Here is a 14,031-nt window from a genome sequence, read left to right on the forward strand (position 1 = left end):
GTTTAGTCACCACTGAACAGCTGTTGGAAGACAAAATTTGTTAAATTGGGCAACATGCATGTCATTTTCAGACAGGTTGTATCAGTTGATCTCTGATTAATGTTTGTTGCAAGGATGTCCCAGTGTCTTTTCTGTGTATCTTCTGACATGTCTGAACACCCTACAAAATAGTTCATAACTTAAGAAGTATTGTCAGTAAAAAATTGGATGTCCTACAATGTACTCTTTAATTTACACACAGCAAGTTTGACACACTATTTCCAATCTCAGACAAAAACGATGTATATTTGTTTGAAGCTTGAAGATGAAACATAAACACGGACCATAATTCTTGAAACAGTCATGACAGAAGTATGAAATCTTACACTGTGTTTTCTATAAGTATTTTAATCAGTATGCTTATGTTCCCGTTTACTGATCATAGTGTTTTGGCACCACTGCGTTTCAAAATCACAACAACTCCTAACAGACAACTAAGGTGTTACTGCAAACTACATTCATAAATACCTAAGACAGTTTATCCATTCTGATTGGTCGAGAGGGCATCAGGTGGGGGTGTTTGAACGGATGATACAACACCAGTAAAAAGTCTTGAAACATGGGCGTGACACGCGAGCTTGCACCTGTGCTTATAAGACAGTTTCTTCATTCCTATTGGTCAAGAGCAACGGCTGGAACAGTTGTGCCACATCACACGATACGTGCGACGCGCACAGCAATCTCCTTATAAGGAGTTGTTTACCAGAGGGCTTTACCATTTCATAGCTGGAGGGGTGTTGTGTTGACAGAAATCATTAAACAATTATAATTTTTGCATTTATTTTACTTTTTGACCAAAAAGTGCTGATGTTTTTTGACCGAAAAGGTATTTATGATTGGGAATCAAAGTGTGTTGAATCGGTTTTCAACTAGTGGTTTAAACCTGCCGAGGCCTTGTTCTTGATAATTTACCTCGACTACGTCTCGGTAAAATTATCAAGAACCAGGCCTCGACGGGGTAAAACCACTAGTTGAAAACCTCTTCACCACACATTGATTCCCTTATTACTCTCAGTCTCATTCTGTCAAAAAAAGAAAAAAATTCCATGATTACTCATGGAGACACTGACCACAGGAACTGTAACTGTCATTTTCTGAAAGATGTTGATCTGGATCATGTTAATATGCTACAAGAACAAAGCATTAACATATCAAGTAATAAAAACCTACTTAGGATTCCTGTGTAAACAATGTTAATGAATGAGTGGGAACCCCCCCAAAACAACAAAAGTCATGTTTTTAAGTTCAAGTGAATTGTACTATTGTGATCTATAAAATGTTTACTTTCCTAAATTGTTTTTTTATCGCCATATAGGCCATATTAATTTTGGTTTTTACCAATACACAGATGCTGTATACTCAGTGCTGTCCCACTCCCAAGTCCTGTGAAAAAATATCACAGGCATATAACTCGGCTGGGATTCGAACCCACGACCCTTGTAATTCTAGAGCAGTGTCTTACCAACTAGACTGTATACCGAGATTGCCCGGTGGCTAGAGGCAGTTTGAATCCTATGTTTTGGCAGTGGGTACAGCAACAATATAAGAGATGTTAATATTGCATCATGGATAAAGAATATTAACTTTGGTTTTTACCCATACACCGATGTGTGCAAGCACTGTATACTCAGTACTTTCCCCCAAGTCCTGCGGGAAAAAAGATATACATGTATAGGCCCTTCATCATGACATAGACATGGACCTACATTTTTAAAACAGAATCTCACTATCGTTCATTCAAATAAGATTACAGACATCATTTGCCTAAAACAATTGTCAGCGAATATTAATCAAAATAACTAGATGTGAATAAAAAAACTTGCAGAAAAATTAATCACAAACTTTTACAGGGTGAGATTTATTTTCCCGCAAAAATAATCATGACTTTTCAAACTTGGTTTGTTTTAAAACTGCATGAGGATAGCAAAATAAAATAAAACAATCAATTTAAATGTTAAATCAAACAAAATATGACATACTTGTTTCTTCACTTGGCCACCACAATACAAAGAACCACCATTCAACGATGAGCAAATCCAGCATACTAACTAGACACGACTGCTTCCCGTGAAACAGGCTCTGTAAAAACTAGCCTGGCTGACAACACGCATATTCCCCGCAATCACTTTCAGCGTAACTTCAATGATTAGTGAACTTCATAGCCAGCATTCTATTGCACAATTTCCCCTAGCAAAACTGTTGACTTCACTTTGCAACCCAACACCACTCGGGTTAATGAGAGAATTACTAGAGAGTTGTTTCTGACGCAGGAAGCGTCGTAACCTTTCCAACGCCTGCTTACATTGCCAAGCCAGCATTTCCAAAACCATTAAATCAAAAATGTATTTTCTTTTCTGTTGAAATCCGAGTATGGCTTCTAACTAAACAGCTTTGATTTAAATGCCACAAGTTGCTGGGGGTAATTCCCCTTCACTCCCTCCCCCCCCCCCCCCCCCCCCCAATTCATAGCGTTTTCCTCAGATGATTGGGTTCCGAAATTAGGTTGTCTTATCATGTTACACAAATTCATTTATCATGTTTATTTGTGTACATTCTCAAATGGACATTTTCTTCCGACCATTTTGTCTGGGAATTAACAACTTAAGGGAATTATACTAAGTGATGATAATGGACTTAAATAATAGACAACAATAATAATAGACAATGAGTGTCAGTGGGGTTTTCACCTGCATGTAGACAAATGATAGACTGAACCAAAACAAAAGCCACACTACGAGCTAGCATTTTAATCCCATAAAAATGCATTTTTATTTGGGACCCATAAAAACAAGTCATTTCTGTTTTCTAAGGCCTATCCAATGAAAGTTGTCAAATTTGTTGATTTCTAGAATAAATCAAAGCAGCCCAACCGAATTAAAAACATGGTGTCCACAAGATGCCTCTAGTCCCACACCCCTCTGGCTTATACTGCAGGAATTATTATGACACCCTACTTCATTAACTTACTGGAAGATGACCCAGATTCCTGACCAGCCAGCTGAGCGTGATATCTCTAGTAACCCCGGAGTGCCTTGTCTCAAACAACTAGCAGTCTCAGTTGACAGCAACTTTATTGCATCATTTCCATTGTGCAACCATCTTTGTCTTTCTTATTTAAATGTGTTCAAACTGAGGCTAAATGGGAAAAACTTGTTTTTTTGTTTTTGTTTTTGTTTTTTTGCATGATTTGATTATTGCTTCCACAGAAGAGGGGCATTTGACAGTTGACATAAATTGTGACACAGGTGACAGAGGTCTTTACTATACATGTAGGTATTGTACGAACATGCTACCCTTTGCATGGGTCCCTTTAATTCTGCCAATGATCATGCCCTCACCATCGCTCCCACCCCCATCCCCCTACCCCCAAATTTGAAAAGACAAAGCAATTAGAGTTTAAAGTCACCTGGAAGTGGTATTTTTTCAAAATAAAGCTTTTGCCACTAATATAGTGTTTTGATGAGTGGAATGTGAATAAATAGTTAATTAAGGTTTTAAAAAATAAGTTCTTATGTTATTTACAAATTTAAGAGTAGACCCCGACCCGAGAGGGCGCTGTTCTTGACGTCAATCGAGGCAGACTTTGCCTGTAATGCGTAGAGTAAACACAATTGCAAAGTACATGTATGGACCAAGTCGTGAGTTTGTACGTTTCAAAAACAGTTTTTTGGGGTTTTTTCCGGCAATGTCGACCAGGTGTATTGCTGCTGAATGCAGAAAAACACTTTTTGAAACGTACCAACTCGCGACTTGGACATACATGTACTTTGCATGTGTGTTTACTATACGCATTGCAGGCAAAGTCTGCCTTGATTGACGTCACAAAAGGGGTAGGCGGAGTCAGCCCCCCAAACAACTTTATGTATTTTTTAAACATATAAATCGTGACAAACAATTACTAAAAAAATTGTTTAATTGTTCGTAAGCATATACTCTTATGTTTGAAAGAAAAAAAATTATATTTCCAGGTGACTTTAAAAGTCTTGCTCAAGGACCTGAATTGCTTCCACAGAAGAGGGGCATTTGACAGTTGACATAAATTGTGACACAGGTGACAGAGGTCTTTACTACGTATGTAGTGTACGAACATGCTACCCTCTGCATGGGTCCCTTTAATTCTGCCAATGATCATGCCCCCATCATCGCTCCCACCGCCATCCCCCTACCCCCCAAATTTCAAAGGACAAAGCAATTAGAGTTTAAAAGTCTTGCTCAAGGACCTGAACCCATCTCTAGCAATATCTAAACTTGAGTCTCTGAATGCCTTAAACCACATAATGTAAACCACTTTGACACAACTCATTATAAAGACACACACCGAGTCCAACAGCTGCCCCCATCGTCATGGAAGACAACGAATATGAAAGAAATACAGCTTGCACTGGTACCATTCTAATCTTATTGGTTGTAGGAAACAGAGTTGAGCTTGAAGTACATTAAATCTGAATACTGCCCTCTTGTGACTGGTTTGCATCAAGAATTAAATCTGGGATTGGCATAGGAAACTGAAGCCATTGCCCCCATTGCAATGGTCCCCAACAAACTGTCTTACTTGTAATACCCCCCCCCCCAATAAAAAAAAGAAGAAAAAGAAATGAAAAAAAAAATTATAATTCACTCCCTTGCAAGTAATAATCAGAGCAAACAGTAATGAGTTTGTTTAAAGGTTAAAGGAACACGTTGCCTTGGATCGGTCGAGTTGGTCTATAAAAAGCGTTTGTAACCGTTTTTTATAAAATGTATATGGTTGGAAAGATGTTTTAAAAGTAGAATACAATGATCCACATAAGTTTGCCTCGAAATTGCGTGGTTTTCCTTTCACTTTGCGAACTAACACGGTCGGCCATTTATGCGAGTCAAAAATTTGACTCCCATAAATGGCCGACCGTGTTAGTCGACGAGGTAAAACAAAAACCGAAAATTCGAGGCATGTTTGTGTGGATCATTGTATTCTACTTTTACAACATCTTTCTGCCCATGCATTTTATAAAAAACTGTTACAAACGCTTTTCAAAAGACCAGCTCGACCGATCCAAGGCAACGTGTTCCTTTAATCTCAAATTTGATGGATCATTAGGACAAATAGCCAAAACATGATAAAATTGATGAACATTATCTTGCCAATGTTCTAATTCATTAAACTGTCTGTGTATTTATCTTTTAAAAATATGTTCTGTTGTCATTTCAAATTGTTTATTTCTTCAACTGATTATAACCCGGCTGTATTACTATCCTAAATGCCTACAGAACGATCAGCTTTTACAAAGCAAAATGTTAAAATCATTTATGTCTGACATTGTTAATGAATAAAGCTAAGAAAACAGGAATGGAAAGGTTAGCGTTACTATAGATAACAGACCTTTACAAAAATGCTCAAAAACTCCATCATATGAGGCTGTCTCTGGCATGATTTTTTATAACGTTTGTTGAAAAAGTAGTGTGAAGGGTTAAAGGCAGTGGACACTATTGGTTATTGTCAAAGACCTGGTGTTGTCTGACTTGGTGTATCTCAACATGCATAAAATAACAAACCTGTGAAAAATTGAGCTCAATTGGTCATCGAAGTTGCGAGATATGAATGAAATAAAAAACGCCCTTGTCACACCAAGTTGTGTGCTTTCAGATGCTTGATTTCGAGACCTCAAATTCTAAATCTGACGTCTTGAAATCAAATTCGTTGAAATCTACTTCTTTCTCGAAAATTATGTTACTTCAGAGGGAGCAATTTCTCACAATGTTTTATACTATCAACAGCTCCTCATTACTCGTCACCAAGTAAGGTTTTATGTGAATAATTATTTTGAGTAATTACCAATAGTTTCCACTGCCTTTAAATGAAGGGCTTAGGTATCAAATACCAAGAATTCAAAGTGATTCAAGCAGCTGATTTCACAAAACTTTACGCAACTGCGTAAGTCCACTTGGGCAACATTTATGGTGAAATTAATTTGCGCCATGAACGTTGCGTGAGTCTATAATTGCCACAAACGTTGCTTCTGCCATCTTTAATTTGCGCCATAAACGTTGCGCAAGTGGACTTAAGCAGTTGCGTAAAGCTTCGTGAAATCGGCTGCTGGTGAATTTGTTCAGCAGTCTCCATAGAGTTCTATTACAAAGTGAAGTTTAACGCATGACATAACCTATGCAAATGAATGGGTTGACTGTATACACTTGAGCCATGGCTCATTGAGTATCAAGTACAGTTAGCTGGAGCCACTGTACATTTACTACTATTACTGGATCTGAGTGGATCCATGAAGCATCCAGACAACAACATTTTCAACTCATCAACGAGTTGACAAGGCTCAGTTTTCATGTGATTCTATTTGACAGGGTATTTAATGTTGTCTGTTTTACTTATTCACGAGTTGGTCATGTTAGAGTAATCCCCCTGGTACTGGTTGTGAATCGCATGCATGCTGACTACACATTCCCAGGCTTGCATTTTCCATTTTAAATGTGATTAATACATTGGTTGATAGTCAATGAGCTACATCGAATCCTCTTAGCTTTGTTTGCAAGCTGCAAGTCAGCTACATGTACAGCTAAGTGTGCATGGTGTGTGAGATTGTCAAATTTGTTTTGAAAAAGACAAATAAATATGACATCTTACATGTATCACAGCACTTGTTATCAACCATACATTGTAAACATTACACAGCAATAGCTCATGCTTTGTATTTATTATGACATGGCCGCAGATAAATTGTGATGTCATTGTATTAATGTCAACAATCAGTGAATTCCAAAGTTTCTCAAAAAGATACAGGACTTGCTTAAAACTTTTTGTTTTTTTCTTATAAAGTTTATTTTCATCACTAATTGTTGTACTTGTTCTGTGGTGTTATGGATGTTAATTTTTAACAGATAATCATTGCTTATAATTATTAAGTTAATATTTATCTTACCTTTTGATACAGTTGATCTAGATCCTCTCCGTACAGAACACAAGACTTCTTAACAATCATCGCCGGTAGGCACGCAATACTCTGCAACGCACTAATGGATGAGTTACTGGACACCTGTGATATCAATGAGGCATTCCTCTTGAACTTATTCATGGGTCCTGACGGGACTGCAGCAGAACGACTCCCAGTTCTAGAAGAGCACGAGCCGACCGAGGCCACATCCTCCAGGTCAGGCGATGCAAAGCGAAGGCTCCCTGTGGAGGAGATACTTGGGTTGTGTTGGAGAGGGTAGGGTCTATCTGGTGTCTTCTTCTGCAGGAGGGTCGTCTCTGATGGGGTCGTCAAGACATTCTGGATTTTCTTGATCAAAGGTTGGAAGTTTTCATTGAGGGGTGGTAGGCGTCTGATGAGAAGGGATGCTTCCTGGCGTAGGAAGGCATTGTAGTAGAAATCCTCTGGAATTGTATCCAACCATCTCATCAGCATCAAACAAATCTAAAGCAGTTCAGGAAAGAAAATATAAAATTAGCTTTTGCAAACTGCTACCAACCAAATGGACCTTTAGTGTAAAAGTATAAATGCAAAAAAGGATTGACATTTCGAGTGTTTCTCAAATGCCACATGACACAATGAAAACATAAACAGGTATACTGGTGTAACATAAGCAGTCCATAGAGTGAGAGAAAGGCTAAAAGCACACAGAAAAGGCAAGGGACGACAGGGGGTTAAAGGGCAGGGGCTGGGTCGACCAAAAGAGGTCGGAAAACTAAAACTAATTTTTCGTTCGTGGGTAAAATATTTCTACTAGGACATGTACATGTAGGGCATGTAGGATACATTACACTGAAATGGCAAATGTATGGCATCATTATGCATGGTTGCCTAATCATGAGCAAACTTGAACAGCGTACATGTTGGCATCAGGAATCTGTCCCTTGCCATTCATGGGTCTGGTGGTGCTGTATCCATTCATGACATCTTTTTTTATCTGTACCCAGTGATGAAGCAAGCCTCACAGCATTCATTTTAGACCACATAAATTCCTTCCACGACCATGAAATCATGAGTGAATACTCAGCCCAAGATACCCATTCTCCGAATGTCATGGCTGTAAAGATGGATGTTTCATTTCATTTTATTTATTGTGGTTGAGAAGCCAACGGTTCTTTGAAAAGCAAAATTAAAAACTGCACTAAGAACCCAATTGGGAAAAGACATTGAAGGAAGTTTCAGTTTTAGATGTGGGAGGAAAACCCTAGAGAATTATTCCATGAAAAACCCACGCAATCAAGTAGGGACTGAAAACCTGATCTGCCTTTGTGCCCTTGGCATAGTTTAAACTAGGGTCCAAGAGGAGGAAGGCAAGGAAAGATGTCACTACGCAAACCCGACCACTTAAATGAAATGAAATTAAATTAAATGAAAAAGACAGGTAATGGCTTTACCAAAGATCTCTTTGTTAAAGGAACGTTACAGAATTGGTAAGAAAAAAAAATTGTGCAGATCACAGATTTACATAAAACTTATATGGTCCAATGATGATGATAGTAGAACACTTCCCTCGAAATGTCATATTTGATGAGAAATAAATCTAATTTCCCTTTGGAGTTTATTGCTCAGTGAGCGATTTATTCATTTTTGTTTTGGCATCGATGCAATGCAAAATGTGTAATAATTTTTTCACTATTCTCTTGTGACCCAGATGGCCGATCGATTCCAAACTTCTACAGGTGTGTCAGTTTATGTATATGGTGGATTACATAAAGTGCTTACACTGCCAACAACTGTTATTTTAGCAAAAACCAAGTATGTAATGTTCCTTAAAACCCACTCTGCTAGGGTCAAAAAGTCAGGTCATAGGATGTTATGAACCGCTTGCTCATTACACCCTGCAAACACAAACTGATTATATTTCTCTTCGCTTTCCCAAAAATGAAACAGTGTCGCTGTTGAACCAAGTAAAGATGCAAATATTAATTTAATTAATTTAATTATAATTTTTTGGGCCTAATTTTTTCAGTAACCCCAAAGTCACAAATGGTCAAGGGTTCATTTCATACAGCGCAAATTTGCGATTTTATTACACCGATGCAATTTTGTTGCTAACGACCACCATTTAGAGACCTTGTGTGAAACGGGCTCAACACAGGGAAGTCAGGTTAGACAGTGGTGTCTTGCCTCGCCTTCCAACTCTGGGAACCCGGTTCGAATCCTAGCGGGGGCACTATGTGGATTGGGTTTTACAGTCCCTACTTGACTTTGTGGGTTTTCCCTGGAACAAGTCTCTGGGGTTTTTCTCCCACTTCTAAAACTGAAATTTCTTCATCCTTCTCACCTTGTCTCGATGCTGAAAAGGCATTGACAAGTGTTATCATAGATGTAGATTTTGTACAGGTTTGACATTGTTTCCTCTAAACTTTCAAAATTGTGAAGATTAAAGATCAAACCTTTGTCTGTAGTCTTGTGTTAGATTCCCACTCAGCCTTGGAGTCTGCTTCATCAGCCCGAGTCAAATTCTGAACACATCGCAGCGTGGTGAGTAGTGTGTGCTCCAACAACCTCAGCAGGATGATAGGATGTACGCTTACTGGTAGCGTCTCCAGGAGTGTGTCTTGGAAGCAACAAAATCGACAACGGTCCGTCAGCTTGCATTTTGGCGTCTTCAATGAGCGTCTTGAGTGTGGAGGATGTGACTCGGTAATCTAAGGATGGAATCATACCTCAGTAATTAGATCATTAAATTTGTAACGATATAACTCAATAAACATACCAAAGCAATCTCCACTGCATGGCAAGAATATCAAGGCAGTTATTGTTGAGTGATATAGACTAAGTTTAAAATTCAAATTTTCAGCTTTATTTTTAAAATAACATTTTAAAGTCTAGTCTAGTTCTAGTCTATTTGGTATGACACTGCTCTGGAATTGCAAAAGTCATGGGTCCGAATCCCAACCGAGTAATATGCCTGTGATTTTTTTGAACAGAATTCGGGAAAGTAAGAGTGTACAGTGCTAGCACACATCGGTGTATATATGGGTACAAACAAAATAAATATTCTATCCCCGATGCAAATTTAACATAGATTAAACATTGCCAAACTCAGCAGCTTAAATAGTTAAAGGTAATGGAGCATTCTTCTCCAAAATGTATCTCATGTATATTGAGTGTGTGGAGAAAGTTTTGGTTGAAAGGAACTGAAGTTATCCGATCAACACATGTTCAACTATCAACGATGATTTTGAAAACATATAGCGCTAAAGCCATTGGACACTTTCGGTAAACAGTATTGTCCAAAGGCCCACACTTCGTGTATCACAACTTATATACATAAAATAACAAACCTGTGAAAATTTACGCTCAATCGGTCATCGGAGTCGGGGGTAAAAATAACGGGAAAACCCACCCTTGTTTCCGTACGTTTCGCTGTGTCATGACATGTGTTTAAAATAAATCCGTAATTCTCGATATTGAGAATTGATCTGCTTTAATATTTTCTCAAAAAGTAAAGCATTTCATGGAATAATATTTCAAGAGAAGTCTTTCACCAATACCTTCTGTAAACCCTGTGGGTTATTTGTAAATCTGTGAACTGTTTTTTGTTTCTTTTCCGAAAGTGTCCAATGGCTTTAAAGCCAATGGACCCTTTCGGTAAACAGTGTTGTCCAATGCCCACGCTTTGTGTACCACAACTTCTATATCAAATAACAAACCTGTGAACATTTAGGCTCAATCGGTCATCGGAGTCGGGAGAAAACAACGGAAAAACCCACCCTTGTTTCCGCGCGTTTCGCCGTGTCATGACAAGTGTTTAAAATAAATCCGTAATTCTCGAGAATTTAAATTGTTTTGCTATTTTCTCAAAAAGTAAAGCATTTCATGGAATAATATTTCAAGAGAAGTCTTTCACCATTGCCTTAGTAAACCCTGTAAGTTATTTGTAAATCTGTGAACTTTTTTTTTTTTTCTGAACCGAAAGGGTCCAATGGCTTTAAGGAGGCCCAAAATGTTAGACCCCTTCATAAGGTTCATGAGAGAGCCTTATTAAACTTTCTAGAAGTACAATCAGTGTAGTCAAAACCAAGCCGCCGGCAAGTTTGCTTTCAAACCAATTCTCATCAACAGGTAGGCCTAAGAATAAGATTACCGCTCAAACTGAAGAAAAAGGCCTACGATAATAATAATTGTTATTTATATAAAGTATCAAAACCATGAACAAAAATCACATTCTTTCGTAAGCAGCATCAGCATCATCACAAATATCTACCTCGCTGAATGCAAATAAACAAAGGAAAAGTTTCCGTATGGCGCCACCACTTTTTCATTTGATTATGAAATAATAATAATATAGTATCTTATTTACCTCAATGAGATATCCTTTTTTGTAAAAAATTAGTGAAAAAGTGGTGGCGCCATACGAAGAGATATCCTACCATTCAATATAAACCATTATAACATTTTGTGTGAGTGAGTGAGCAAAGTTGAAAAGTCAAGGTTAAATTCGGCAGTTTCTCCAGCAAATGGACTGGTCCGACTTATTAAAGCTAAATATTAATATTGGTAATTCCACCTGCTACTTTCCTATTTTGGCTTAATTGTTTGATACACAGATTATTTGGACATGTGTACTGGCTAATTTTATTTCTGCCACTGAGAATGCCGAGCGCCATTGTGCCATAGACTGTACAAACATGAATTAGGTGCCGCGAGTCCACGTGTGTTTGACCATCCATATACCCGGTGTACAGTACAGTAACGGTACAACAAAAACAATACAGACAGTGAGTGGCCCACAGTGTCAGTGATTCAGTGCGCAGTGGCAGTGACCAGCCCAAGCCGAAGTACAGCGAACAAAAAGAACGCTGCAAAAGCCTTGGGCCAAGCTGTAATTTCATAATTGTTTTGTCATTTTCATTAAACTCACGGGTTTTCGAAGAGAGAGCACATTCAACCGAAGCGCCAACTGGATGTGTTTACAACAAAAACTTGGCTTGATATGCTGGCATGTTCCCCTGACGTCGTACGTAATTACAGTTGTTAACGTATAGGGGCATTTCGATAGAACTTCCTCACTGGTCACCAGTCTAGTGTCATTTTGGGGGTTTTTTTTGGGGGGGGGGGGGGTGCTTGGGCTTTAAGAAGTTATGGCCCGCCCCCTATTGCACTTGTTTAGATAAAAATAAATCAGTCGGTACCTGCTGATTACATCAAGTTATAAGCAAACTGTTTTGGTATCGATGCAGCTACCTAGGTTGGAATGCCTGAATATCATTTGTTTTTGGGGTTTCTTTTCTTTTCCTGTTTTCCCCGGATATTTAGAAAGAAAGGATAGCCTTGGAAATAATTTTATAATGGTTTACACAGTAGCTGCAACGACATGTAGGGCCTAAATGTAGGGTGTGGCATTAACTTATCGCATAGAAGGCTTCTAGCGACTCAAACTATTCTCACTTGTTGTATCCCAACGTATGCATCATCAATTGAAACACAATTATAACATGGCTAAAGATACTCCGTTGAGTAACTACCAACATGAAGGGAAATATTGAAGGACAGACAAGACTTTAGGACTAGACAAGGACAGACAGACGGACGAGGCCAGCCAGATAAGTAAATAGGTACATTTTTGTAAACACTGGACACTATTGGTAATTGTCAAAGACCGGTCTTCTCACTTAGTATATCTCAACATATCCATAAAGTAACAAACCTGTGAAAATTTGAGTTCACTCGGTCATCGAAGTTGCGAGATAATAATAAAAGAAAAAAACACCCTTGTCACACAAAGTTGTGTGCTTTCAGATGCTTGATTTCGATACCTCAATTCTAAATCTGAGGATAAATCAAATTCGTGGAAAATTACTTCTTTCTCGAAAACTACTTCACTTTAGAGGCAGCCGTTTCTCACAATGTTTTATACTATCAACAGCTCTCCGTTGCTACCAAATAAGTAATAGTTTTTATGCTAATTTAAATTTCGAGTAGCCTAATTACCAAATAATGTGTACAGTACCTCAAAGTTAGAAAATGTCTTTGCAAATTTACGAAAAATGGGGTGGAGGACCTATTATGAGCGATACACTGGCCTCGTCTTATCTTAATGCCCTTTCCAACACTGCAAAAAACTGGGTGTTGCCCCCACAATCGTAGAGGAAATAATCAATTAACATCAAAGGCCATTAAAATACCGCAAATGTATTTTTTTGTTGGTAGACATTTGCGTTGTTCACCCTGGTGTAAATTTGAACACCCCATTTTTACAGTGCACCGAAATTATACCTATTGGCGCCCATAGTATGTTGCTTTGGTAAAAGCTGTAACATTCCAAATGAAGGTGGGGGAACTGGGGCGGATTGATGCACGATTGCATCGCGGATTAAATTCCACTGCGCACGCACATGTAGTTAGGACAACCCGCACTCCAAAAAAACTTGATATTTTCCACATTTTCTCAATAATTAAAAAATAAATACAAGCTAATCAGGTAAGTTGATGAAAGGGGTGTGCCAGCGTAGCTACGGATAGCCTTTAGTCAAGGCGCACGCGGCACACCGGATGGCACGCACAACCCCTAAAATGTAACGCACGAAAAAAGACTATCACCGCGAGCGGCGGAGCCGCGAAGCGTCTTTATCAACTCGTTGTGGGGGCCTTATGTGGGGCCTTACGATTTTGGTGGGAGAAAATGTAACGAATTTGCATCGAACGTTCTTGTGACGTCATGCAAGTAATTGTGGCTTCTTATTGGCCAGCAACTCACCACGGTAATGCATTATGCATTACATTTTCTCCCACCAAAATCGTTGGCAAATGTAAAGAAAAACATAAGGCCCCCAAAACGAGTTGGTAAAGGCGCTTCGCGGCTTCGCCGCGTGCGGTGATAGTCTTTTTTTGTGCGTTACATTTTTGGGGCTGTGCGTGCTATCCGGTGTGCCGCGTGCGCCTTGACTAAAGGCTAAGCTACGGACCGTTTCTTCTTTCTGACATGAAGGACCCAACCTCGTCCCCATGGTTTATAAACCCTGGGATGGAAACTCCTTACTTGGACCCTGATTGGACAATGACTTTACAATTATTAGAATATGTT

General features: G+C 38.8%; 1 protein-coding gene across 1 annotated transcript in view; it reads right to left on the reverse strand.

Annotated features, from left to right (window-relative positions):
* LOC139940429 (uncharacterized) overlaps window positions 1-14,031 on the reverse strand; it is a 141,305-nt gene that overhangs the window by 78,370 nt on the left and 48,904 nt on the right. The window contains exons 7-8 of the mRNA XM_071936671.1: window positions 9,395-9,649; window positions 6,948-7,442 (exon numbers count right to left, since the gene is read on the reverse strand). Of these exons, the coding sequence (XP_071792772.1) occupies window positions 6,948-7,442; window positions 9,395-9,649 (750 nt within the window). The remainder of the gene's footprint in view (window positions 1-6,947; window positions 7,443-9,394; window positions 9,650-14,031) is intronic.

The sequence above is a fragment of the Asterias amurensis genome, chromosome 8, assembly GCF_032118995.1.
Source record: "Asterias amurensis chromosome 8, ASM3211899v1".
Lineage (NCBI taxonomy): Eukaryota > Metazoa > Echinodermata > Asteroidea > Forcipulatida > Asteriidae > Asterias > Asterias amurensis.